General features: G+C 38.9%; 1 protein-coding gene across 1 annotated transcript in view; it reads right to left on the reverse strand.

The window, feature by feature from the left end:
* Positions 1-22119: 22119 nt before the first annotated feature.
* LOC105382260 (cholesterol transporter ABCA5) overlaps positions 22120-27385 on the reverse strand; it is a 51722-nt gene continuing 46456 nt past the window's right edge. Inside the window, exons 27-37 of the mRNA XM_048626516.1 lie at positions 27151-27319; positions 26611-26763; positions 25949-26155; positions 25564-25724; positions 24976-25183; positions 24649-24740; positions 24348-24435; positions 24114-24192; positions 23828-23957; positions 23173-23336; positions 22120-22849 (exon numbers count right to left, since the gene is read on the reverse strand). Coding sequence (XP_048482473.1) covers positions 22740-22849; positions 23173-23336; positions 23828-23957; positions 24114-24192; positions 24348-24435; positions 24649-24740; positions 24976-25183; positions 25564-25724; positions 25949-26155; positions 26611-26763; positions 27151-27319 — 1561 coding nt within the window. The 3' untranslated portion in view covers positions 22120-22739. The remainder of the gene's footprint in view (positions 22850-23172; positions 23337-23827; positions 23958-24113; positions 24193-24347; positions 24436-24648; positions 24741-24975; positions 25184-25563; positions 25725-25948; positions 26156-26610; positions 26764-27150; positions 27320-27385) is intronic.

Genomic DNA, 27385 nt, shown 5'->3' on the forward strand with positions numbered 1-27385 from the left:
AGGCGTGTTTATTTATTTTGGAACGTAAATGTTTTTTTGGGATTTACATTTTGGAGTTGGTTTAATTAATTAGGTTTTAATTATTTTTTGGCGCAATGTATTAGCGTACAAATATTTTTTTTGGTGATGATTTAAATTATACCCGATACTTAATGAATAATAATTATTAATAAGCTTTTTTATTTATGGGAAAGATAGAAATACAATTTCATAACTATAACTAGATACTTACCTAATGAATAATAATTATTGACAAGCTTATTTATTTACGGGAAAGATAGAAATATAATTTCATGAATCATGAACCATCTGTGTGAATACAGACTTTGCATAATTTGGGATTGTCCTATATTTTTTTTTTTATTATTTATTTATACTTTTATTGCACAATATACAGAAGTAAATATGTACAATGAGGTGGACTTAATGCTAGAAGCATTTTCTACCAGTCAACCTGCAGGAGGTACCGGGAGCAAATTGTATGGGAGTGCAAAAAAAAAAAAAAAGAACTTTACACGATAAGGGTACGGGATTCTATAAAGGTAAGCGTCCACCTTTCTGCATCATATACATATACGCAACGGACGCATCACATTCAGTATTCTTTGTATAGAAATTCACCCAAGTGCGTCCACTTCATCTGCATTGCTGCCGACGACGTTTCTCCATACATTTATGAAAATCCTTTTCTAACCTTTAGGTTTAATTGTTACCCGGTAAAACTATACGTTTATAAAAAAATATAAATATATCTGTAAAAATAAATATTTACCTACTTACATATTCATATATAATATTTTTTTACGGCAGAAAGTAAATGATTGAAACCAAATATTTACAACATGTTACTTAATTTATTAAGTTAAAATGGTTCTTAGTATTTTTTGATGATTTTTTGTACAGATTTAAAATTATAGTTTAGCAATGGGCCACCAGTCCCCACAAGTACTGTAGCGTGGGTAGCGTACACAAGTTATGAATTATTTAGTAGAGTTTTAGGATGCATTTATGTGACAATAAAAAGAAAATAAAATGCCAAAATTGGTTGCACAATTAAGTACTTCTCTATGATTTTTTTATTGAAACAATTTTTTTTGACTATGAGTAAAAAAAAAACCATGAAGCGACTTATGACTTATCCATGGAGGAATCAAGTCAGTGTAATGGATATTGTTTAAGTAATCTCAATAAATATTCTGTGTGTAGGTAGGTACTTACATTAGTATGCCGGTATGAATAACGCAAACACTAACAGTAAAACTTTTCATTCACAATAACAACACTGAAAAACTAAACTCCGAAATATCGCGATGACATTCTCTCCCGCCCGATGCGTCGAGCGACCTACGCTTTGTACGGTACACTAACAAAAGACATACTTAATTCAACCCACAAATTACCAAGGTAGCTACTAGTTACCGTGTAACACACACACAATTAAACCCGCAAATATTGAAACATCTTTTTTTACAGTCGGCTAAAAACTGAATAGCGGTAGTCAAAGCATTCAAATTATATAAAACTGAAAAAATAGTACGTAATCTTGAATCACAATGTAAACATTATATCCTTTCCTCTCACATCTCATAATAAAGACAAGGATGCAAGCATCAGGTAGTATCTATGTTTAACCTTACAGATAATGATTTCAGGTGCACGTTTCATCTCTGAATGATAATAGATATTTCAGGCTCTATTTGAATAGTTGGTTAATTATTTTCATGCTTATTTCCTATGATAAATTACTGTATCATTTCTTAGAGAAAAGAAAAAATACTTATATTAGTAAGTATACCTACTATCCTTAGAGATGGCGATACCTCATCGATTTTCTATAAATAAGCATACACTTACATTTATTAACATATATTATCAAGTTATTAATTATGTAGCAAATTTTCTACGCAAATACTACGCTTAATTATATTATCATTAGTTGCCGCAGTAACTAAATATTAGCACAGTGAGTGTTTCTATTGTATTACCTTCACATCGGTAGTGGTATATTCCGATTGTCCAAAAATTAAAACACAAATCAACATAGCAACTCGTGACACGAAAATAATGAATGTTTCCATCCACATACCTACTCGTAAGGTTGGCTGAAAGAAACATGTCGATCATGGATGAATGGATCGTTGTCTATGTGACTGGCTTATTCTTTCACCATGGTGGTCATCGCTAGTGCAGCTACCTACAGCTCTAGTGCTTGTCTTCACTTGAAAGATGCAATCCGTACAAAATGTCATGAAGATCGCATTCAGAATAAATTGTTATAAGTACTTACTTAGAACAAAATAGGTCGCACATCACACCCAGCTCTTCAAATTTAAATCGTCACATTTCACATTTTGTACAAGTCTTAGTTTATTGAAGAAAACAGTTTTTTTTAAATGTAGAGTCATTGAACCAGCCAGTCTGGCTGGCGCGGCGCGGTGGTAGGTAAATCTGGATTTCCATTATCATTATCGATTTATCACATTTTAATGTGTTTTGTTTCGACACTTTATACTGAGTGCTAAGTGGTCCCAGCGGTTGTATAACCGTTAACTTGTATAGTGAGAAATCCGAGAGGATAGTGAGGGACATGTTGACTTAGGGCCAATCACGTTATTCGCCTACAATACAATACACGACGACCGAATGGCGTAGTGGTTAGTGACCCTGACTACTGAGCCGAAGGTCCCGGGTTCGATTCCCGGCTGGGGCAGATATTTGATTAAACACAGATATTTATTCTTGGGTCTTGGATGTGCCCGTAAAATGGCAATAGGCCCGCCCCCTATTACATTGGGACTAACATAACACTCTGGCGAAAAGTGGGTGCAGCAATGCACCTCTGCCTACCCCGCAAGGGAGTACATTAGTACAAGGCGTGAGTGTGTGTGTGTTTTTTTTGTGAATACAATACAACACGATTGACAGCGCGGCGATAGTGAGATTTTTGGTGGTCACTTATCAATTATTGCTGGTAATAAAGTCCTAGGTAGGTAGGTACTCAATAATAACGCCTAGGGTTATTTAATGAACCTTGAGGCATAGTTAACTATGTTCAAGCATTGTATTGCTATACTATAACATGTGGTCAAGGGTACGCAAAGCACGCACGCATATTGACAGGTGACATAGAGCTGTCATTTCGCGCATGCGATTGTCGATTGCCCAATAGGTACCTACCCAATGATCTATTCGGATAGGTATAAGCCAGTATAATACTTGAAAATTATACGGGGCTTAAGTATATTTGACCTATTAAGTATATTTTTATAATTAATGAAATAAAATAATAATCTTTGTTATTTGTATGTAGGTACGTACCTACCTACTTGACACGATATGCACTTAACTTTTCATTGTAATTGATGCCACCACTACAGGCTCAACTGACCGGACTGACTAATATTGTAGCGTAAAATGTCAACTTGATAAGAACTGCATTTGCAAATTCTCTACAAGTCCATTACTGAAACATAACATTATCACAAAGATGTGCCCCGTGAAAGAACATAGGTTATTCATATTACTGCGATTAGTTTTATATTAAGACGATGATATTTACTAACTGACAAAGGTATTTCGGCAAGAGTTCTTCCTGTGCTCCTTTCTTTGAGCTTTATAGCCATTACGGGGAATTGTCATATTTTACGCACATGGAAGCAATAGCATTAATTAAAGCACATTCAATACCTACACTACGCTTTAAAAAAATCTGCCGCTAATCGCATCTTATCCCTTGATGACGAACGGCACTGATAAAAGTAACCCTGTATTATTTATCTATAGTATTAAATTACAATGCATTTTCAAGTATTATACAAATGATTTTAAAATGGATTGTCTAAGTATTCGCATTACCATAGCCGGATTCGAACCTGCCGAATGATGAACTCTTATCTACGACATTGATGTAGTGGTTAAACTTGTTCTAGTCAAGTACTGTTTCATAGGCCTGTAATTTGTGTTTCTTAATAATGATAACAGTAAATAGGTAAGTAATTGCTATTGTTACCCTATAGTAATTTAATATTTTTTTTTTTTGTTTTTTTTTTATGCAGCCTGTGTCGTGTCCCACTGCTGGGCAAAGGCCTCCTTATAAACTGACCACCGTTCCCGATCATGTGCTTCCTTCGGCCATTGAGGCAAAAACCTGTCGAGGTCGTCCCGCCATCTCCGCCTGGGTCTTCCGCGTCGCCGACGTCCATCACTGGGCACATGCTGGGCACCCACTCGGTGACAATTCTGGCCCACCGGTCCGGGACCGGACCGGTGGGCCAGAATTAATAAATTTACTTCCCAAAAAAAAATGGTCATGTTTTAGTACTTAGGTACCTTAATTGTAATATGTCATGCTACTACCGTTGTTTTCCTTAGCAAGGCAGAGTTACAGGGGCTATATTATCATAAAATTTATACCACCGAAGGCTCTACAAATATAATCAACTTATACATGATGCTTACGTACTTATACAAGATAAGCTCATTTTTTTATTTATGATTATTGTATTAGGATAGCAAATGTACTTACCTATAAACTAATAAGTAAGTACTTACCTACAAAATTCAACTAGGTAAACAGAAACAGATTAGAATAGCTAGATGTCTATAGGCACTCTAGCCCACCCTTCATCATTATCTTTCATCACTTTTCACCTTACACCTGGCGTGGCGTCCTGTGAAAGTGTGCATTGGTCACGCTGGGTGCATGCAGCAGGAGCCTCCGCGAATACCTACGTCCGGAGCACACCGGGCAGACAGCGACCGACGACGCTATTTTGACAAGGAGATTTTGAAAGAAGAGATTTTTCTGGCTTTCTTACCACTGGCAATTTGGTAGGTACTTTTTCTTCATGAACAATGACAGTTATAAATAAGTTTTACTTAGGTATTATGGGCATACCTTATAAATTTAATTCAATGTATTAGTTAGGTAGTATACTTACCTAAGTATGTGAAATAGATTAACATACTTAAGTAATATTATAATATATCACGATGCCAGAAATATTTCTTAAAACAATGAACTTGACAACTAAGGTAATTTCCAAAATGACTACACTTTATTAATCTTATTGTTGTTTCTACACGTGTTTTCAGCGGCGTCATTATTTGTGAGGAACAAACACAGCAGTCCTTCATTTGTGCGCAGAGTTACACGCAGCGGCGGCGCTGAGGCGGCCTCAGAGGAGAACAGAAGTAGAGCTGTCTTTATCTTCTTAGATTCAATGCAGTGCTGGCGGGTCACTCTATATGGCGAAAAACTAAGTTTCGAAGCGCTGCTGCGCAAGCCACGGCGTTATCTCGTTGTATTAGACGTGCCGATTGCACGCTCGCTAGTTTTTCGTCAGTATAGAGTCACCCTTCCGCTTTGATTCGTCGATCCGTGGTGGGAGGTACTGAAGCAGGCGGTTTTTATGTTTAAGCCACATTTAAATTAGTGAGGAACCACCAAGCTGCATCTAAGATGCAGCACTTCACAGTAAATTAATTGACAATCATCAGCATCAGCCTGTATCAACCACTGCTGGACATGAGCCTCTCCTAAGGAGCCACACAACACTCTGTCCTCGGACTTCCTCGTCCAACTTGTCTAAGGTCGTCGGTCCAGCGGGCCGGAGAGCGACCCACGCTTCCCTCGTTTAGCCCCTAGGTCATCTGTTCTTGGGCATAAACATATGGCTGACCCATTGCCATTTCAGTTTGCAGATTCATCATCGCGACCCATCACGTCCCCACTGCTGGGGCACGGGTCTCCTTCCAATGAAGGAAAGGTTTAGGCCTAGTCCACCACGCTGGCCTAGTGCGGGTTGGTGGACTTATTTTTTATTAGAGTTACTTGTGTCCGTTAACTGAGTTAATGTCGCAACGACGCAGCCAATCCAGTTAACTATGAAGTACTTAGGTACTTAAATACCCGAACACCAAAGTATATGATTACGGTTATTACTTTATGATCAGTAGCTGAAGTAGCGGTTCATCTTCCTGACATCATTCAAGGTGTTATATATCTCTAAGATAAAATTTATCTACGTACTTACCTACCTAATTGTTAACAAACGAATATAAAACGATGTTTGCAATTAGATAGCGTGAGCTCTGTCAATACAGTGTAAATTAGGATGTTTTGCTTTAAACATTGATAGTTATTTATGAGCGGTATGTACGTACTGTTATACGATAGTTCTCGGGAGCCTTTTTAAAAAAAGAAAACTTTATTGACACGGATATTTATTGATTTTAAAAAAGGAAATAATTAAGAATGGTCGCAACCCGCGCGGATGAAGTGTCTAAAAGGACTGACTAAGAGCGGTCATAGCGCAATACATCTGTAAGAGGGGGGCTGCTGATCAAGCGGCCCTGTAAGCCAATTAGCTTACATATCAAAGGTATAACAACCCCCCGCATAAGAATAAACTTCGGGGTTGAAAGTCGAAGTTTATGTTAGGAAATTTTATAAGTCATTACGAAGTCTCGGATGAGGAGCTGGACTGGTTTCAGTTTGAGTACTAAGGGTGGAAACATTAATATTTTCAGGAGAAATTTCAGCGTTAAGGGGATAATTATTCAAATAGCGACTGCGACCAAACTTGAACATAAATACAAAAAAGAATACAATTACAAGTACAAGGGTTATCCAGAACATAATTGAATAGTGGGTCCCGTATTTCACCATATGTTGCCTGTTTATCATTTGGTCCAGGTCTTTTAAAATAGGTTTAACTTGAATTTCTGGGAATTCTTTTATTTTTTCTAAATTATAATTATTTTGAGAATCACGGGGCACACTTGTTTTAAGGAATTTTTCCATATTACAACAACTATCATTAATAATATTAAAATTATTCTCTACACGAGTAATGTTCATGCTGTACACAGGGATTGATGGTATAAGTTGGGTGTTCTTACAAAAACCTACACATTGATTGGGCAAGGTTAGTATGCCAGTACCAAATACATTTAATTCGTACATGTTTTCGTGACATTGTATAGATAGTTTGGAGGGTACTGATTGTGTGAAAATCCATTTACTATTTTTCATTGGTTGCCATATATCTATATATCCATGAATGAACTTGATATTACATTGCTTAGGGACAGTTTTCATAGGTTTCGTCAATATTTCAATTTCACAAATAGGATTAGTGCTAGAATCGTGTATTACAAAAATTTCACAAATATAATTTTGATTTATCATATGTTTGCAATGTTGAAGGTCGTCGAAATTAGAATAACGTGTTTTATCCAGAGTAACAGCTATATACTTATAAGTAGGCACAATCATCACAAAAGAATCAGTGAGATTTAGGTTGTGAGGCAAAGGTAACGGTATGCTGTGGTACAGATTATAAATTTTATTACTAACTAGTGGTATTTTTAATACAAACACAACCTTATTGTCCATATAATAACATAATAGTTTCGAAATGTTTATAAGAGTATTCATATTTTGTAAATACAAATCTATAGGAAGGTGTTTAGAGGTCGGTATATGATGGTGAGTCTTAACCAAATCTTCATACAATTCAGCAGGAGTTATAACAGAAGGGTGCAGAACATTACTACTGATTAATGCTATACTATTAACTACATCTTCAATTTTAAAAGATAGGGTTAATAAACTACTTTCTAATAAGCTAAAAACATCGTTAATGGCTGCTCTATAAAGCAGCTTGTTACTTACGAGAGTTAAATTACTAAGTAAAGTAGACATCTTATCAAGAGATATCTTAAGTTTAGCTTCGTTCACATTAATTACATTAAAAGTGTCTTTATAGTTTTGTAAAACACTGTTTGTTACTAAAATATTATTTTTCATTATTGAAGCTATTTTAGTTTGATCGCCTTGTATGACGTTAATGGCGTCATCGTATCGGGCTGCGTCGTTCTGATCCAAAGTGCCGAACACATGCTTGAACACGGTGCCTATGCCACCGAACCAAGCAGACCGTTTAACAGGGTTTGGCATAAGATGAGCGATTGCCTCGAAGTCTCTAATGGCATCATGAAAACGCACCGTTATTGGTTCTAACATGTTGTGACATTCCGTGTTGTCAAGGACATCACGGCATAAGAAACGGGTAGTTCCAAGAACTTCATTGAGGTTATTTATATGGGGCCTAATATAAGAAACGTCTATGGGTATAACTACGTCTAGGTAGCCGCCTTGAATTTTCATTTGACCCATGTGGTCGAAATATATTCCAGGTTCTCCAGAGACTGGGTGAATGAAATTATCAGTACCATGCACTTGGGTTATCGCCCACCTGAAAGGTTGGAAAAAAAAAACGATTTACGTTACAACAGCTGGTTTTATTTGATCGAAATGATGTGTGACATGTTTCCTATTAATTAGGAGTGTGACGGTATGATTGTTATTTACTTTTATTATACAGAAAGGTCCTTTCCATAAAGGGGACAAGGCTTTCCTAAATCTGAGGTGGTTTTTCAGGTATACATAGTCACCCTTTTTGTATTGTGGAGGTGTTTTTGTATGGGAATCATAATAGGTTTTGGAAGACTGTTTCGACTGGGCGATATTTTCCATGGCCTTTTTCCTTGAATGACGGAATTTATGTTGGAGTTTTTTGATGTAATCTGGATATGTAGTGCCAGAATGAGCATCATATAGGGAATTCGGCAAGAACGGCTTGTGACCGAAAACAAGTTCATATGGCGTGAACTTGGTGGTTGAGTGGACAGTTGTATTATAGGTTAGCATAGCTGTATATACGTAGGTAGGCCAGTTATCTTGGTTGCTATTGACGAAGGATTTTAAATACTCCTTTAGAGTGGAATGGCTGCGCTCTAAGGCGCCCTGAGTCTGTGGATGGTAAGGGGACGACCATAATTGGCGAATTTTGAGAAACTGACACGTGGTTTTGAAGAGATCTGATGTAAAGTTTGTACCTTGGTCGGTTAAGATAGATTTGGGTATTCCGAACAATGAGATAAAATGAATGAGACAGTCACTTGTCTCTTCGGCAGTAGTACTGCGGATTGGATACGCAACGGAGTATTTGGTCAGATCATCTTGTATGGTTAAGATATATTTTAACTTGGCAGTGCCAGAGTCTGGAAGAGGCCCGACTATGTCGAGGGCAACGCGTTGGAAAGCTTCGGATGAGGTGGAAGTGATCTCCATAGGAGCTTTATTTAATTTCCGAAGGGCTTTGTTCTCTTGGCACGATTTGCAGGTTTTAACGTAGGATTCTATATCACTCCGCATTCCCTTCCAGTAGAATTGTTCCTGAATTCGACTGTACATGCGGGACGAGCCTAGATGTCCAGCGATAGGGATATCGTGATGGGTGGATTTCAACAAGTCCTAAAAAATCTTCATTTCCGTGGACTTTTTTATCTTAAGGTTTTTTATATTAGAAAAACGCTTTTATTAAAGTTTTTTTTAATGTTAGTGTTCTTACTAAATGGGTAGCAGATAACTTAAAAACTTAACGAGATACGGATGATTAAAAATTTCGTGCCACGGCGATGAAACAAAGGCCCACGGCAATGAAACAAGCGTCCACGGCAATGAAACAAAGGCCCACGGCAATGAAACAAACTTTCACGGCAATGAAAGAACTGTATACAATGGAAATGAAAGAATCAATCCACTGCAATTTTTAAAAAAGACTGTGAGGGAAACGCAAACTTAGACAGGCATGTATGGCAGAAATATTTAATGATAATGATAATGATAATGATAATTTTATTTCCAAAAAAAGTTGTTACACATTTGTCACTTAAATCTCTAATTAAACCTAAACATAAATTATGATATTAAATCAGTGACAAGTAAATTAGCATCTGCCGCTAAACTAGGCATAACCTGTGTTTCAGCATGCAGCGCCCATTACCCGTTAGAAAAAATTATACATGGAAATAGGTACTTAGTCTAAAATTCATAAATAATAGAGTATGGATAGGTACTTCAGTAAAAAAGTAATCACATTAGGTATGATACAAAAGAAATACAATACAGATTAAGCTATTTTTGTTAGTAACTACATTGAGATTAAAGATATACTTACTAAGATAAACATTGGAGGTACAGTGTATTGAAAATCACAATTTGGAATTGATGATAGTTAGGTACAAGAAAATTAAGTACGGTGCATCTATTACTGCAACACAACCAGAAGATTTGGATAGATATTGAAACGAAAGAAAGAACGACAGTATGTATAAAAAAAATAAGAATATACCTAGTATGGAATTATCTAAGTAGCATTGTGGGGTCCGTATTGCGACGTATAAAACAAAATGTTTCATTTCGCACTAATAACGTTCACAACATATAATAAACCTTACCTATAACATCTATATTTTTATAAGGTATAATACACAATATGTGTACTGTTCATTTTATGTAAAATTCATAAAATATACTATAATATGACATGTATTCTCTGTGCTGAATTACACAACACCGGCAAAACACCTAGCACCAAAATATAAACATAGGTGCGGTTAGGTGCACATGTTGGTCAGCTAAGCGTCTCCCTACATAGCGCCAATAATTATAACGCAGTCAAAACTCCTTGCACCAAAACCTAAACATAGAGCGTCTCCCCATGTAGCCCCGCTTCGCTTTTGCTGAACATGTGCACTTAACCGGTCCTCCTGGCTTTTTTCGTAATCGCACCTATCTTTAGGTTGTGGTGCTAGAGGTTTTGATGGTGTTGTGTAATTTAACACACATTATGTGATATGATAGAATATTTTATGAACTTAATGCTAAATCACAGTATATTTTAATTGGTATAATAATATGAAATGTACATGTTGTCATCATCAGCCTATAATCATCCAATGCTGGACATATAGGCCTCTCCCAAGGAGCGCCACAACACTCGGTCCTCGGTCTTCCGAATCCAGCCACTACCGGCTACCTGCCTATACTTGCATATTTTGACAGCTATGTTGGTAACCTTAGTCCTCTGACGTATAACTTCTTTTCTGATACCATCCATTAGAGAAACCCCAAGCATAGCTCTCTCCATAGCACGCTGAGTGACTTTAAATCGGTGGACCAGTCCCACCATCAGTGTCCAGGTCTCTGCACCGGGTTCCTCTCATCTTGCCTAATCTTTATTATCCTAAACTCATTTCGCATAACTCGTAAGGTCTAAACTTTTTTAGTAGAATCATCACTTTGCCAAGACTTATGTGGCATAAGACTCGTTTCGTCTAAAACTCTTTTGGCACAAACTTGAAACATCTAAGTCTCGTTTGCTCAAATTGTTCGTATTGGTATAATCTTGTTTCTCCTAATATTATCTTAATAAATACTAAATTCAGTATGTTTTAAATGTACAAATTGTGGTATTTTTCTCCTACATCGCGAAAATCACGATATTGAATTATCAAAATATCGAAAGTGAATGACCATTATAATTATTACAATCGCCATTAAACCCCATGGGATCGAAACCTAAAGGTAGGTGCGACGACGAGCAAAGCTAGGAGGAGCATGTTAGGTGCACATGTTCGTCGAAAGCAAAGCGGAGCGCAGCGAAGAGGAGCGCAGCGTTACCCATATAGCGAAAAATTTAATACACCAGTTTGCGCTATATAGGGAGACGCTTTGTCAAAGTTAAGGCCAAATGAATATTAGTAGTTTTTATAAGCTATGCCATAGCATTGTTAGGCTATTTGAGATTTGACCATACCGTTATTAGGCTAAATAAGATTATGCGAAATAACTTTTTACTAAACGAGATTTATGCCATACAATTTTCGGCGAAACGAGACTTTGACCAAACGTTATTATGCAATACGAGATTAGGCAAATAAATCTTAGGCCAAAAAAGGTAGGACCCTCTGCACCATATGTCATAACTGGCAGGGCGCAATGGTTGAAGACTGTTGGATGCGCCTTTCAGCCTCCTTGTCGAAGTTGCTTCTGCCTAGTCGAATAGTCTGCCTCAGGTAGTCATATTATTGCACAACTTCGATAGTTGTCTCACGAAAGATCACCGGCTCCGGTTTTATGTGAACATTCTACATGACTTTTGTCTTGCCCAAGTTCATACGGAGGCCTACACGTTGCAAGCAGCATTAAGGCCACTTAGCATCCAGATGAGTTCCTGCAGAGATGTATGTTCTATTCTACTATCCGTGGGAGGTGTAAATTACCTGCACCTGGCTCTCTCGAATGGGACCTTTGTGCAATGTGCATATCCCCAAGGTCTAAGCTGCTGCCTTTCTAAGCTTGGACCATTTCCCACCACGCTGGTCCACAGCGAGTTGGTGGGTTCACATATTATCTAGATAAATATATGCAGGGTTCTTCACGATGTTTTCCTTCACCGTAAGAGCGATGGTATACATTGTATTTAAATTCAAAGGAACACATTGGTACATGTCAGCGCCGGAATTCGCACCCGCATTATTGGAGTGGGAAGCGGGCGCTTACCCGACTGAGCTACCACCGGTCTTATTTATACATAACGTTCATTATAATTATGTTGTGATTGTTATTATTAATGTAATATAATATATTTCGTTTTTATACATCGCGATACGCACCCGTTTTAACGCACTGCAAAAAGAGGTAATTTGACTAGTTCTGTAGGTAATGTCAGTGATCGGTATTACCTGTATTACAGGTAAAAGATATGTTACTTTGCCTTATCATACATACCACGGCGATGAAAACATAAGTCACGGAAATGAATAACCTGGCCACGGAAATGAATAACATAAACACGGCAATGAATACAAATTATTTTACAAGACATGGCAATGAAATTTTTTTCATTGCCGTGGTTTTTTTTTCATTGCCATAGCAAATTTTGGCCACGGAAGCCACGGAAATGAAAGCATGGCGATGAAAATCAAGGCATTAAATATAAATAACTAAAAAAGTATTAACTATTCGAAGAAATAAACACTTTATAAGGTAAATATTTTCAAAAATCTTTCATTTGAATGCTTACTCTAGAAGACAAACTAAATTTTATAGAAGTTATATCTATCCACGGCAATGAAAGAAAAAATGTCCAGTCCCCAAAATTTTTACTGATTTTCACTATAGCGCAAAAACGCGGGCACCGATGTACCTCCTTCCACGTCGAGCAGTTAGGCGACACTTGTAAGAAACGATTAGCGCACTGAGGGGGGCACCCAAGTTCATAGGTAAAACAATAGCCTTGATCATGTTTAGGACACGGCGATGAACAGAAGTTCTGGGACACATGAATTTTCACTTACCGTTCGTTATATTCTTTATATATTTCAATAAATGTATTCCGTGACAATACTTTAACTATTAATGTATCAAATGAAACTAAGTTTAACTATCAATACTCAATATTTTTTCATCAATGAAGAATAATACAAAACGTGGTAACGTGGGGACAGACACGGCAATGAAAGATTCGGGGGTTTAATATTTTTTTTTTAAATATCCATTAATCCTATTAATAAAATATTTAGTGCTACACATAGATAACTATTTCACTTGACCGGAAAAAAATATTAGAAAATTATAACTTGGTTTTTTAGTACCGATTTCATTGATGCCACGCAATTTTTGGCCGCGGGAAATTCACCCTGATTCTCTTTGAGGATTTTAGCTCTTTCGCTTAGTGACGGATATATAATTTGATTGAAATAAACGTGGACAACGATTTCTGTGTTGTGAAAAAGGTAAGTAAGGATATTGTATATTTTTGTAAAAGAATGTTTTTCGAAAGGGTTTTTGAAATCAGAAATGGAAATATCTGTTGGTTTTTCACTTTCTCTGAGGATATCGTCTCTTGTATTTTTTATTGTTTTGTATATATCCGGATAAGAGGATTCGTCAAAATGGTTGACTTTAGTGAACATTAAGTAGATTATTTTGTTCTTGTACTCGAGTTTTTTGAAAGAATGGAGTTCTCTTTCTGAGTTAATGATTTCATTTTTATTTTCTGAATCTAGGACGATTTCTGTGATATAGGGATTGGATTCGTCAAGGTCGAGTGAAGTAGGAATCAGAATTATCTTATAAGGTGACTTCAAAAGAGTCTCTTTGTGTTCTTTTTGGACAGTGTTGGAATTGGTCTTTGGATCGGAAGTAAATCTCAGGAAGTCAGAATAGTCATCGTTATTAATGGGATTGTTTTCCGTATTCGAAGGTGTCGACTCTACAGGGGCCAGTTCGATGAGTTCGGCTCCAGAAGATGGGAGGAAATCATTTGACACTGTGGGATCTACGGTCACAGGCGATGGAAGATATGGAAGGATATTTTCAAGATCTATATTTAGGTCTGGGTTTACTGGACTGACATCTAGATCGAAAAGTTGAATAAGGTCTTCGTCGGGAATAGGAGGGTCAATAGGATTTGGAGTCGGTGTTGGATCTGAGCTGCCACGGATAAGGGGTTTGCCTCCTATGAGATTGTCTTGTACAGGATTTACAGGGTAACGAGATAGTGCGTCTGCATTGCAGTTGACTTTGCCCTTTTTGTACAGGATTTCATAATCATATTCTTCCAATTTCAGGCGCCAGCGCACCAGTCTCGAACCAGGATCTTTACAGTTGAAAAGCCACTGTAAGGGTCGATGATCAGTGACGATCGTGAAGCGGTGCCCGTATAGATAGGGTCGGAATGTTTTGGTGCCAAAGATGATGGCTAGGCATTCTTTCTCGGTGACACTGTAGTTGGATTCGGCTTTATTTAATGTGCGTGACGCATAGGCTATCGGGAGGTCTTTCCCTATAGGACCCTGAGAAAGGATGGCGGAAACCGCGACGTTGGAAGCGTCACATGTCAGCACAAAAGGTTTAGAAAAATCAGGATAGGCCAGGATAGGGGCCGTTGTAAGTTTTTCTTTGAGAGTGTCGAATGCTAATTGCTGTTCGTTTTTCCACTCGAATGGGATTTCTTTTTTAAGGAGCGATGTTAGTGGCTTTGCCGTTTTGGAAAAATCAGGGATAAATCGTCTGTAATAGGATACTAGCCCAAGAAAGGATTTGATATCTTTAGGGCTTTCAGGAATCGGGAACTCAGCAACAGCCTTTATCTTGTCGGGATTAGGTTTTACACCTTCGTCGCTGATGACATGACCAAGGTATGCGACTTCTTTGCGTAAAAATTCGCACTTATCTGGTTGCAGTTTCAGGTTAAACTGACGGATTCTCTCAAAGACAGCGGATAAGTTATCAATGTGAGTTTGAAGATCATGCGAGTATATGACTATATCATCAAGATAAACAAAACATCTAGTACCTTGAAGACCGGAAAGACAAGTGTTCATCAGCTTCTGGAAAGTGGAGGGTGCATTTTTAAGCCCAAATGGCATCCTATTAAATTGAAAATGTCCTTGGGGGACGGAAAATGCAGTTTTCTTTCCGTCGGATACTTTAATTTGATGAAAACCGGAAGCAAGATCCAATGTGGAGAAATATTTACTTTGGCCTAATTGGTCTAGGATTTCGGAAATTTGTGGGATAGGATAAACTTCTCCAATCGTGACATCATTCAGTTTACGGTAATCGATCACGACTCTCCATTTTTTCTGACCAGATGCATCTATTTTTTTTGGTACAACCCATATGGGTGCAGACCAAGGGGAGACTGAAGGGCTGACTATTTCCTGTTCCAACATTTTATTAATTTGGTTTTCCACTTCTCTCTTATGACATTCTGGAAATCTATATGTCTTGGTGTGAACAGGGTTAGAGGTGGTAGTTTCAATGGAATGCTCTATAGCAGAAGTACATGTCAGTTTGTCTTCTGGCAGGTGGAAAATGTCGGAATATTGTGCGCACACGTCAAGTAGCAAATTGGATTCTTCATCATTTAAGTGATCTGTGCGAAGTTGATCAAGTACTTTTTTAGTACGGGGTCCTACACTTGGGGCGGACGTCGTACAAAAGGATAACATGGGAAATGGTTCAAGAGGTTCAAGGGATAGCTTGAGGTCGGAGTGGATTTCAACTGGTTCCTCGGAAGTATTTATCACCGTAATGTTAACTCGGTTGTTTTCTTTCACTCTGACTATGCAATTTGCCACGAGTAAAGAGTCGGAAATATGTTGATCGACAATTATACCCTCTTTTAATTCAGGGTTGGAAATAGTACATTCAATGACTGTCTCTGTCCTTGGTTGGATGGAATAAATCGGATTTGTGAAAATTAACTTGACTGTATGTTTATCTAGTTTAAGCTTTTCCGATGCATAATCAAGGTAACAGCCCTTTTCTTTCAATAGATCTGTTCCTATGATGCCATCGTGCTCGAGATTAATGTTCTCTACCACGTGAAATTTATATGAAACTGAGTTATGTTTTGGAAATAAATGGACATTGACACTTCCCAGAGTGTGAGTGAGCTCATCACCAGCATCAATACCTTTGAGTTGGATAATTTCTTTTTCAAGTTTAGTTACTGTTGGTATGGACGATTTCTTGACAAGACAAACAGAGGAGCCACTGTCAACAAGAAAGGACAACGGGGTTTTGGATACAGATGTCTCGACTAGGATATGAGGTAAGCATATTTTCTTTACGTTGGAATTTATTTCATACACTTTACTGTTTTTCTTTTCCAGGTTTGGGTCGGAAACTACGGATTTCGCGCAACTAGGACCAAGGATACTGCTGGTCGTTATACTGCTGGATTTATTGGATACTACGGGTTTCGCGCAACTAGGACCAAGGATACTGCTGGTCGTTATATTGCTGGATTTATTAACACTAGGGCCACGGACATTGCTGGCTACTAGATCATTATCTTTTTTACGACTGGGGTCAAGGATATTGCTGACCACCTGGCTATACGTTTTAGTTTCTGGGATTTTAATAGCCGGATGTGGGCTCTTGGATATTTTATTGGTGCTCGATATAGGAGTACACGAGCTCGAGTCGCACCTTCTCGAGTCGGTGTTTAGTTTAAAATTTCCGGTTCGCTTTCTACTTCTCCTTCTACTTCCTGTTCTTCGAACTCGGACACTGTATGGATTGGACGTTGTGATTGTTGTTGTTGGAAAGGACGTTTGTAACGGTTGTTGTAGAAGGCCCTTTTCTGACAATTTTCGATAACATGACCTTCCTCTTTGCAATACCTACAAGCTAGTGTTGGCTTGGGGTTTTGTTGTAAATTTTGAACAGGACCTGGCCTTTGGTTCTGCTTAAATGGGGGCCTCTGCTGGAAGTTAGACATTTGTTGTTTGTTTTGTTGACCATAGGATGGGACACTAGCACGATTTGATGCCGGACGGGGATTTTTCTTTACCATAAACTGGAAAATTTTCTCTTCCGAGGCTGCCAAAATAATAGCCTCGTTGAGAGTTTTTGGGTTACGAACCCGGACACTGTTTGATAATCTAGGATGAAGCCCTAGTAGGAAGGTGTTTAAGGCTATTTCATGCATCGCGGCTGTACGGCCGGAAAGTTCTCCTTTCTTTGGACAGGATATGGTGACCTCAGTCAGGAGTTGTGCAAGACATGTTTCTAATCGAAGCGCAAATTGAGTCGCAGTTTCATTTGATTCCTGATGGCACTCCTGTAAGTCCATCAGCAAGTGGGAGTATGTTTTCTTCTCCCCGAATTGGATAACAAGAAAATCTTTTAATTGATTCCAATTGTCGAATTCTTTGATTGAACAGGCAGTTTCCGCTTTGCCTTGCAGTTGGCTAACTATGTACTGGAAAAGGATTTGCTTTTGGAAGTTGGATGCAATAGCCATTGCATTATTGCAGTTATTAATAAAGGGTTGCAACGTTTCCCTAGATCCGTCGAAAGGTTTGACAAATCTCAACAGGACATTTAAATCTATCTCTCGTACATCGAGAGTCTCCTGAGAATTCGAGTAGTCGCTGCTTGTACCGGCTTTAGCGGGAATTTTGTTATCAGTAGACATTATAAATTAATTGTTTAGACTGGAAATATGAGTGGGCGACGGGCAGAGGTATGACTGCGGTCCGATACGACGACGGATTATGAACGAGATTAAATATTAAATCAGACTGGATGTTAGGAATTTTCGGAAATGCTTAATTACACGTGTTGACAGTATGATAGTTTGAATCGACGGATGCACTGACACACGGATGCAGGTTGCACTGAAGTTAAATGTAAGTTGGAAACGACTCACAGTAATATGTAGATGTAGGACATGTCCACGGAATACTGGGTACCACAGGATGAAGTTTAGCTCGTTCAGGGTTCCGAACACTGGATAATGGGACGGGATACCGAGACTGCATAAGCTGCAACTGTATGTATACGGCCTTCCTCAGGCCAACTGGGTACTGGATATTGGATACTGGATACTGGATACTGGATACTGGATACTATGCACAATTTGATTTGGCACACTTCACTTTTCACAGGATTGAATATTAGAGTCCTCGGACGCGTACTTGGGTTTGTGGGATATCTGGGATTTCGTATCCCACCGCTGCCACCAAAATGTTATACGATAGTTCTCGGGAGCCTTTTTAAAAAAAGAAAACTTTATTGACACGGATATTTATTGATTTTAAAAAAGGAAATAATTAAGAATGGTCGCAACCCGCGCGGATGAAGTGTCTAAAAGGACTGACTAAGAGCGGTCATAGCGCAATACATCTGTAAGAGGGGGGCTGCTGATCAAGCGGCCCTGTAAGCCAATTAGCTTACATATCAAAGGTATAACAGTACCATCGGGGAAATCCATTTTGGCCGGTTTCAATGCACCAAAATCTGGTAGGTAGGGTAGGTTCCAGGCTATGTCCAGATATTAGACTATCAGATTTTAACCACATATTGTAACTTGTTTTGTGTTAAATTAGTATGAGGGTTATATGGTAACGTTGTATAGATCTACAAAGGATCTTAAAAAAATACCAACACAATTTTTAATTAAAAATTTAATGATAAACTAATGATATTTGGAATTACACTCACAATGAAGAGGCTTCGCCGCCATGCCACTGCGACTCACAGACACGGTACGTTCGAAACACAGCTCAACACATTCAAATAATTCGATTTGAATAATATAATCGAATAAAATTTATATTTAATATTGTAGCCATTGTAGGTATTCAGGCAGAATTACTAGCGGTGTAGAATTTCTATACAATATGCTGAGTCAGGGCTGTTCTGCTGTAGGTATACGCCACAAACTGTTTCACTGTATCTAAGGCAATAGATACTATTATATTGTTATTGTACATATCTAACTATGTTATTTTGAAGTAAGAGCATTAAAATTTCAAGTTTGTACGTATTAAGTACTTACAGTAATAGTCAATTCGTAGGTCGACCTATAAAATATTTAATTAAATTAGGTAAAGTAACAGTTAAGTACCTATGTTAATATGTTTCGAACGTATCCTACCTATGAGTGCGTTGCGGATGGTATGATCGATATAAAAGAACACAGCCGTTTTAAAAATATCAAAAGCAACTCTACAATAAAACAAAAATCACATGATCAACTTCGCTCTCTCGACATCTATACTTACATAATATAGGGACCGATAATGGTACATAAAATGAAAACTGTTTTATATTAACATATATAAATACTTAAACGATACCATTATTGTATGTAGGTACAATACATTAGGAAATAATACTAGCATTTAAGTAATTTCAGTTGGTAGGTCATAATTAGATTCTTGTTTCTGATAATGATAAGAAAACAACATGTAAAAAAAATGTGATAAGGTGTTAATTAAAAACCATAATCTAACAAATAAGTATAGGTAGAAGCAATCAAGCATAATATATAATACTAGCTGTTCCCGCGCGCTTCGCTTCGCCTTAAAAAGGTTTTCCCGTGGGAATTCCGGGATAAAAAGTAGCCTATGTTCTTTCCCAGGGTCTAGACCGTATGTATACCAAATTTCATTCAAATCCGTTCAGTAGTTTTGGGGTGAAAGAGTAACAGACAGACAGACAGACAGACACAGTTACTTTCGCATTTATAATATTAGTTAGGATTAGGATTTGAGATTCTGAAGAATAAAACATGGTCACAAAATATCTAACCCACTACAAGTTGTTGTAAACATTCGAAAATTTGTGCCTACCTATAGGAGCAATACAGAGTGCGATTTTGCTAAGACTTTTTAGTATTATCAGTTATTTACTTACATTTAAAAAAATCAAATACCGCCTTGTCACAGCTTTTTAACGGATTTGTCCTTTAATAAATATAATTAAATAGGGTCTCTAACAATTAGTTAGAATCCACTCCCGTTTTCAGGACTTTATAGTTTTACTGTACCTATAGTGAGAAATATAGATTTCGTGTTTCTAAGATCATTTTAAAGTTTGCCGACAACGATGTTTGAAAACTGTAAAACTAACAAAAAAGTATCGTAGGCGGACAACACGGAGACTCAATGAAGGACATAATTACTTACTGTAAACTACAGCTTTAAGTATATCACTATAAGCGTCCACCTGTTGGCATCGTATGCAACGGACGCATCGCATAAAGTATTCTTTGTATAGAAATGCGCACAAGTGCGTCCACTTCACGACACGCGCGTTTATTTATACGTTTCTTTCCGTTTGGTGCGATACCGACAAGTGGTCGCGTTCCTTAAAAACTCGCACTTCGCGCCAACTAACACGTGCGTGGGTCAGATTAGTTTGTGTCAGTGTACTAAAGTGATTCAGTAAATACAAAAATACAAAATTGAAAGCAGCTGAAAAATCACATTTTGTACCGCCAAATTTATACTATCCCTGAAATCAGACCTAACTTAGCCATGCTTAATGTAAAACTTACGATGTATGTCATGTATGTATGTAATAAACCCAACACTGGGTTTATTATAATTTAACGAGCAAAGTAAAATTAAGATGTACCTAATTGGGATAATTTAATAAATAACACATTATAGAATCAGATGCGAAGTGTAAGTCTTGATTTGAACTATGCATTTAAAACTTAAACTTCGGCGAACATAAGGCACAAAACAAGTAAAGCTTGTTAATTTTAAATCTTACTCATACTGATTTCGTTATATTATTTCTGCTAAGTTAAGGTACGGTCAGCTGCATAAGTAGCTATACACTTTTGTACCTTGTCAAAGTGACTACATAACAAACCGTCAATGTTTAAATAGGCAGTTTGTGAGTTTGAGTACAAGGTACAAAAGTGTACAGCTACTTATGCAGCTGACTGTATATTTTTCACGATTGAATTTGATTACCTATTACTTACTATTATACATATTGCAACTTCAGAAATTAAAGCTCAATGTTAAAAATACAGATTATAACTACGAGTACTGAAGTATTTATTAGCATTATGAATATCTGGTTCGCTCAATAGTGAAGTAAAGAAAGACTCATGCTTGCCGCCTTGTCTGTTGAACTATAGCGGCGATATTAGGTATTATTTATATGTCTTTTATTTTTACACGATACAAATAGTTAAGTTATTATTGTTCTGAAAATGTTTATTATGTACCTACCCTACAGTGATATAAAAGTATTTTAGAACTTTTGGAGAGTTTTAACAACGTCGAATATTTAACAATTATACCTTTTAATAGCGCGGACTGTCGTCGAAATATACGGAATAATTTAGTAAATTTTGCACTCTTATTGGATTTAATGATAAGTTTTTGGTCTCAAGAAACTCTATTTATAGTACAAAGAGCTAATTATGTAATCTACTAACTTTGAAACAACATAGTCATGTTGCGTAAATAAACATTGCATAAATACGATAATATAAAATATAACAACTCTATTTTCTTCGGAGCCTCGCTGATTTATAAAAAATGCTACTTAAAATGTAAGTAATATACTTAGGTACAAATTCACGTAACTTAAGAAAGGCAATGATCCTAAAATACTCTATACAACAACGATAGACTAGTTTTTCTCTGACTGCAAATTGTTACAAGTAACATACAATTATATACAGAATTGTAAAAACGGAGAGCTTACAGCCAGCTTATGCTGCACCCACACTGAAACGAGCCAAATTATCTCATGCTATTTTGACGCAAGCTGCGCTTCGCTTATAAAGCTAATCTCGTGGGAATACCGGGATCAAAGTATGTATCTTATGTGTTCGGATGTATGTAGTAGATAAGGTTAAGTATGTAGATAAGGATTTAACTCAATCGTTTAAAAAAATGCAGGGTAAATAATATTACAAACTACCTATCACATTTATAAAGCAAAGAGGTTTATCAGTAGAAAAAACTTTCGGTCAAGTAACTTTAGACTAATAAACCTACTATACATAGAAAACCAGTTTATAAAGCTAAATCACAGAAGGCATCGCTACATTTTTAATTTAAGTAAGTAAGTAATTCAAATAATGGCAATTTTATTTGGTGTTATCTAATAATGCTTTGGTACTTTTAAGTAGAGTTATTCTCAGAACCTGAATTTCTAAATTATCATATCAAGTACCTACATTAAATCTAATCGATCTGGCAGTTTAAGTAAATCACAATAATTATTATACTAAAAATAGTATGGCCCAGACCAATGTTTCTATTCGAAACTGGCTCGTCTCAGTGTGGGTGCAGCGAATCACAATGTGCACTTAACATTACATTACTGCCATCGTACCGCCATCTTTATAACTTACAACCATTATATTTATTCGTATAGTCTGACACCTATATGGTACGGCTCTGCCTATAGTGTGGGCTTGATAGGAGATATATCCTTACTTACCGATCTATGGCTGGTACAAATAGGACATACCTAATTAACTTCGCCTGTCATCAATAGATGGCGGTACGTCGGCGCGTGTTATCTACAAGCTCCGCTAGAGGCGCCACTAGCAGTCCTGGTCCTGCTCCGTGCTCTCCGTCTGCGCGAACTTCAGGAACACCTGCTCCAGCGTCGTCTGGCTGAAGCTGTACTCGACTATGTTCAGCTTTTCTTTAGCTGAAAAGATTTTTTTTTCGTAATTAATAACACAGACTGAATTTATCATTGATGAATAGTATTGTATAGGTATTTCTAGTCAAGAGGAAAGGAATAACGTGCATTTCATAGATATTGAAAAAAATAAAGTGTCCCATGTTGGGCGCCAATTTTAGTACCGAAGCCCTAGATGGGCGCCAAATTAATCAGAAAAGCCCTCGTTGGGCGCCAATACCAACAGTCTAGCCCAAGTTGGGCGCCAAATTTTAAGATTCAATAATATTGCAATGTTCAGAACATTACAATAACACAATAATCTATAGACTAGTAGTTCCTCTCCTCACCCTCTTCGATCCTCTGGAAGCAGTTGGCGAGGCTGGACACGGAGCGCTGCGGCACGGAGAACACGAGGCGGTCCGCGAAGTTCTCCTCGAGCACGGCGGCCGGGAACATCTGCGACACCAGCGCGATGGCCGCCTCCGCGCTCGCGCCTCCGGATGACTCCGTTCTGGGGACGATGAGGGTGGTGATTAGTATGGGCATGTAACGAATCCGCTAAGTATAGCATAATAAGCCTAATAGAACGGTTGTGGATTCGGATGTGGCTGAAATGGTTTTTCAACATTCGATACCCAATAATTAACTGCTAGCCTACAAAATTTGTAAGTAACTTATAATAATCTGTGGATAAAACTTTCGTTGCGCGAAAAGGAGCTAACTGTTAATGGGTGTGTAACAGTATCGACTGTGGACGAACCGTTTCAGACTCATTAATCAGATTAGGCTTGTTATTAGACAGGTGTAGTAGTGTTAGGATAAGAAGGCTGAGAATAGAGCGTTGTTGTGCAAAAAGGGATAAGGGTAGATAGGGCTATGGCTGTGGATGGTTGTTGCCTGATGACAGGGTAGATTAGAGAAGGCCAGAAGACAAAAGCTACATTTGAATACGTCAGAAGGCTCCACACTATATTGATGAATCTTATGACTGGTGTGACATACCTGTGATGTGTGAGCCTGGCGGCGGGCGGCGTGCCGGCGACGAGCGGCGTGTGTATGCTGATGTCCACCGCCTCCACTTCCGGCTCCGCCTCGCCCTCCGCCTCCGCCGACGCCGCTCCGCCGGATCCACCTGGTAATGTAGAAATTAAGATGGTAGGTACTTTGCGATGTAACCAAACTCAGAAACAACAATTTTAATAAACACACACACACACAATTTAACAGATCTGGTATGATTTGGAATTGTTTCACTCTACGTAAAAGTTGTATATTTTTGTTTAGCTACCTTCATCAGCTTCTCCCAGAGATGGTGAGTTTTCTCCGGACCGAATAGGCGATGGCGACAGCGACATATCCGACTCCAACTGAAAAATATGATTAAATTTCATGAATACTTTAGAACAATAATTAGTGCAATATTTGTCCTACTTTGCTCTATTATATTTATGATAAAACCTATAGGAGCTAACCCTAAACCCTACGCTTTCCACTACGTTCTAACTATGGGTCAGAATCTCACCGGCTTCTGATACGGCTGTCCGATCTTCATCTCCAATGTGTAGCCCGCGCCGTACAGGTTCTTCAAATGTTGCGTCGACCCTATACACCTGCAAACACAGACGAAACTTACTTATATGTCCATGCAGATTAAACCCGTTTTCAACAACAGAAAATTGGCCTATAATTAAGTATGTGGAGCGGCAAAAGTCGTTGTATCGGTAAAGAGTCATATATGTATATGAAACAAACGACTCTTATCTGGCCTTGACAAGGAACAAAAAGGGTACTTGTAGGAATGATAAGAGATGTTGTAAATTTACCTTAGTCCTCCCTTCACCATGATCCCGACCCGGGAGCACAGCGCGTCCGCCTCCTCCATGGAATGTGTTGTTAGTATAGCACCTTTTTTGCCCTGGAAAAACAAAAGAAAGAGTGGTTATTGAATATCATAATGTCAATTGATTGCTTACTAAACTTTCACGTCATTATTGGCCAAAAAATCTGATAACTAGATTATTGTTGCAGCAATTATGTACCCTTTTCTATCGCATCGCATCGTCATTGATGTCGCCACAACAATATCCCAAAAAATAAGGCTTCCATAGATCAGTATTTAACTATTATTAGCTGGTAGTACCAATACGCACCTGGAAGCTAGCCAAAATAGTATCCCACAGGAACCGCTTCGACCGTGGATCCATGCCGGTGGAGGGCTCGTCCAGCAGCACGACCCTCGGGTTGCCCACCATGGCCAGCGCGAACGACAGCTTGCGCCGCGTGCCGCCTGAACACTCCTCCGCGTTCTTGTTGGCATGCTCCATGATTTGAAGGCCGTTGAGGTACGCTTCTACTATCCTGGGGAGGGGAAGGGTGTGTTGTTATTGAAGGTTTGGAGGAAGTATTTCTTCTGCAGGGCAGGAAGAAAACCTTCTGAAACGATTAACTTGTGGATTTCTGTCTGGTTAGTATAATAGTGTCTCGTTCTCCTATCTGCTGTTAGTGTTTGAAACCAGTCGTAGCACTCAGATTGCTCTAGTTCAAGTACCTATCTCCTGTGGATCAGTCATCAGCGGTAAATTGATGGTGACTCTTGCAGTTCAGTTCAAGTTCAAAATTAATTGGAATGAATAGGAATTATGAGTGAGCTGGTGACTAATATAAAGGGTATAATTTTGACGCTCGATATGTGGGCAGTATCGCAGCAGACTCTCGACAGTGACACGTGGGTGACTCACCTGGGCGCGTCGCTCTTGCTGACGCCGCGGATGGCCGCGTAGCACTCGAGGTGCTCCCGAATAGTCACGTTCTTCCACAGCGCGTCGTGCTGCGGGCAGTAGCCCAGCAGCTCGAAAGCGGATGACTGCGCGCCGCTCACGCTCTCACCGCCTAGTATCACCTGGGCAGGGGAATTATACAGGTATTGAGAGAGATTTTTATTGCAAATACTACAATTTCTCCTGAACTACGTCATCGAGTCGAGTTAAGGGAAAGGAAAGACTGCATTAAGCCGTTACCATCGCCTCCCTTGACATTACATCCTTTATCAGCAGCTATTTATAGATCAGAGACGATCAGATGAGTACTACGGTTCATTCATATTCCATCAATGCTAAAGCATACCTCTCCTCTCGTAGGCTGCTCCTCAGCCGTGATAATCTTCATGGTAGTCGTCTTGCCAGCGCCATTGTGCCCCAGCAGTCCGAACACCTCCCCCCCCTCCACGGCGAGGCTGAGTCTAGCCAGGCCCGCGCGGCGCCCCGGGGCCGCGTCCGCGCCGCCGCAGCACCCGCCCTCCGTGCCGCGGACCTTATACTCCTTGCGGAGATTCTGGGGAGAGGGAATGGAATGAGTACCTAAAGTAATGTTGGTCGTTAAGCTGCAGTAGCAGTTTAATACGGGTGTCTTAAAAGCGAGGTGATTTATGCTGATAGAATGATCTGGATATTCTGGATAATCATCCAGTGCAGGTTGCTGGAATATTGCTGGACTTTACATTATTTTTCCTATGCCAAGGTCAGACGAGTTTCCGAGCGGGGACCTCAAACACGCAAAAGCGAGGTTCACCTTTCAATTCGCTCGCTATAGATACGAACGTCCATAGGTTGTGGTTGGATGCGGTAAGCATATATCAGTGTTTCTGCACTCCTCGGAAGTGACCCTAAGAAAAAGATGATGATGACAACAATAATTAATTACGATCGCAATGTGGTATAAGCCATTGTCATAGTTCACCGTAACACTGATCTCATTCCTGACAGGCATTCCCCATAGTTCCCACTCACATGCAGCAGCAGCACGGGGCTCGGCTGCGCCCGGCTGCTCCGGCTGGCGAGCACGCGGCGCCGCTCCTTCCGCACGTCCTCGTCCTCGCCCTCGCCCGCCGCCTCCGCTTCCACGTCCTCCGCGTCGCTGGCGGATGTTGTCGCTTTCTTTTTCTGTTGGTTTGTGGTTGTGGTTGAAATATTGTGTACAAGATATCGGGAACAAGTATACAGAGGAGTGTAGCATAAATATTGAAAACGAATTTAGCTATTCAGAATCTTAGAGGACGGTCCAGAAACCGAAATACTTTTGGTAAAAATCCAGCTATTGTACCTACCTACCACCATTTTCAATCTTACTTTTATTAGTTAGTATGCATGTATAGATTTTTGACCGATAATATTGCTAAGTAACAGGTGGTTATTTAAATTTCCGAAACATTCAGAACAATAGTTGATTAGAATTCCCTGAGCCTGAAACACCCCAATTCGGCAAAGTATACCTACTTTAACAACATTCTGTATAAGTTTCACGTGTATATGCAAAAGCTGCAAACTCACCGCACACAGTCTACCAGTAGACTTATGCCTGTCAGCGAGCCGCAGCGCCGCCACGCCCAGTGGTATGTGCAGCAGCATGGCCGCCACCAGCGCGCACACCTCGCCCGTGAGGTACGCGCTGAGGGCGGGAGTCGTGCAGACCCCGCGGAGGTTGCACGTCATGTACACTCTGTAGGGTAGTTAGATTTTTTTTTAGAAAAAACTGGGATGTTTTCAATGAGGACTTCGCCCAACA

Source organism: Plutella xylostella, chromosome 16, assembly GCF_932276165.1.
Source record: "Plutella xylostella chromosome 16, ilPluXylo3.1, whole genome shotgun sequence".
Taxonomy (NCBI): Eukaryota; Metazoa; Arthropoda; class Insecta; order Lepidoptera; family Plutellidae; genus Plutella; species Plutella xylostella.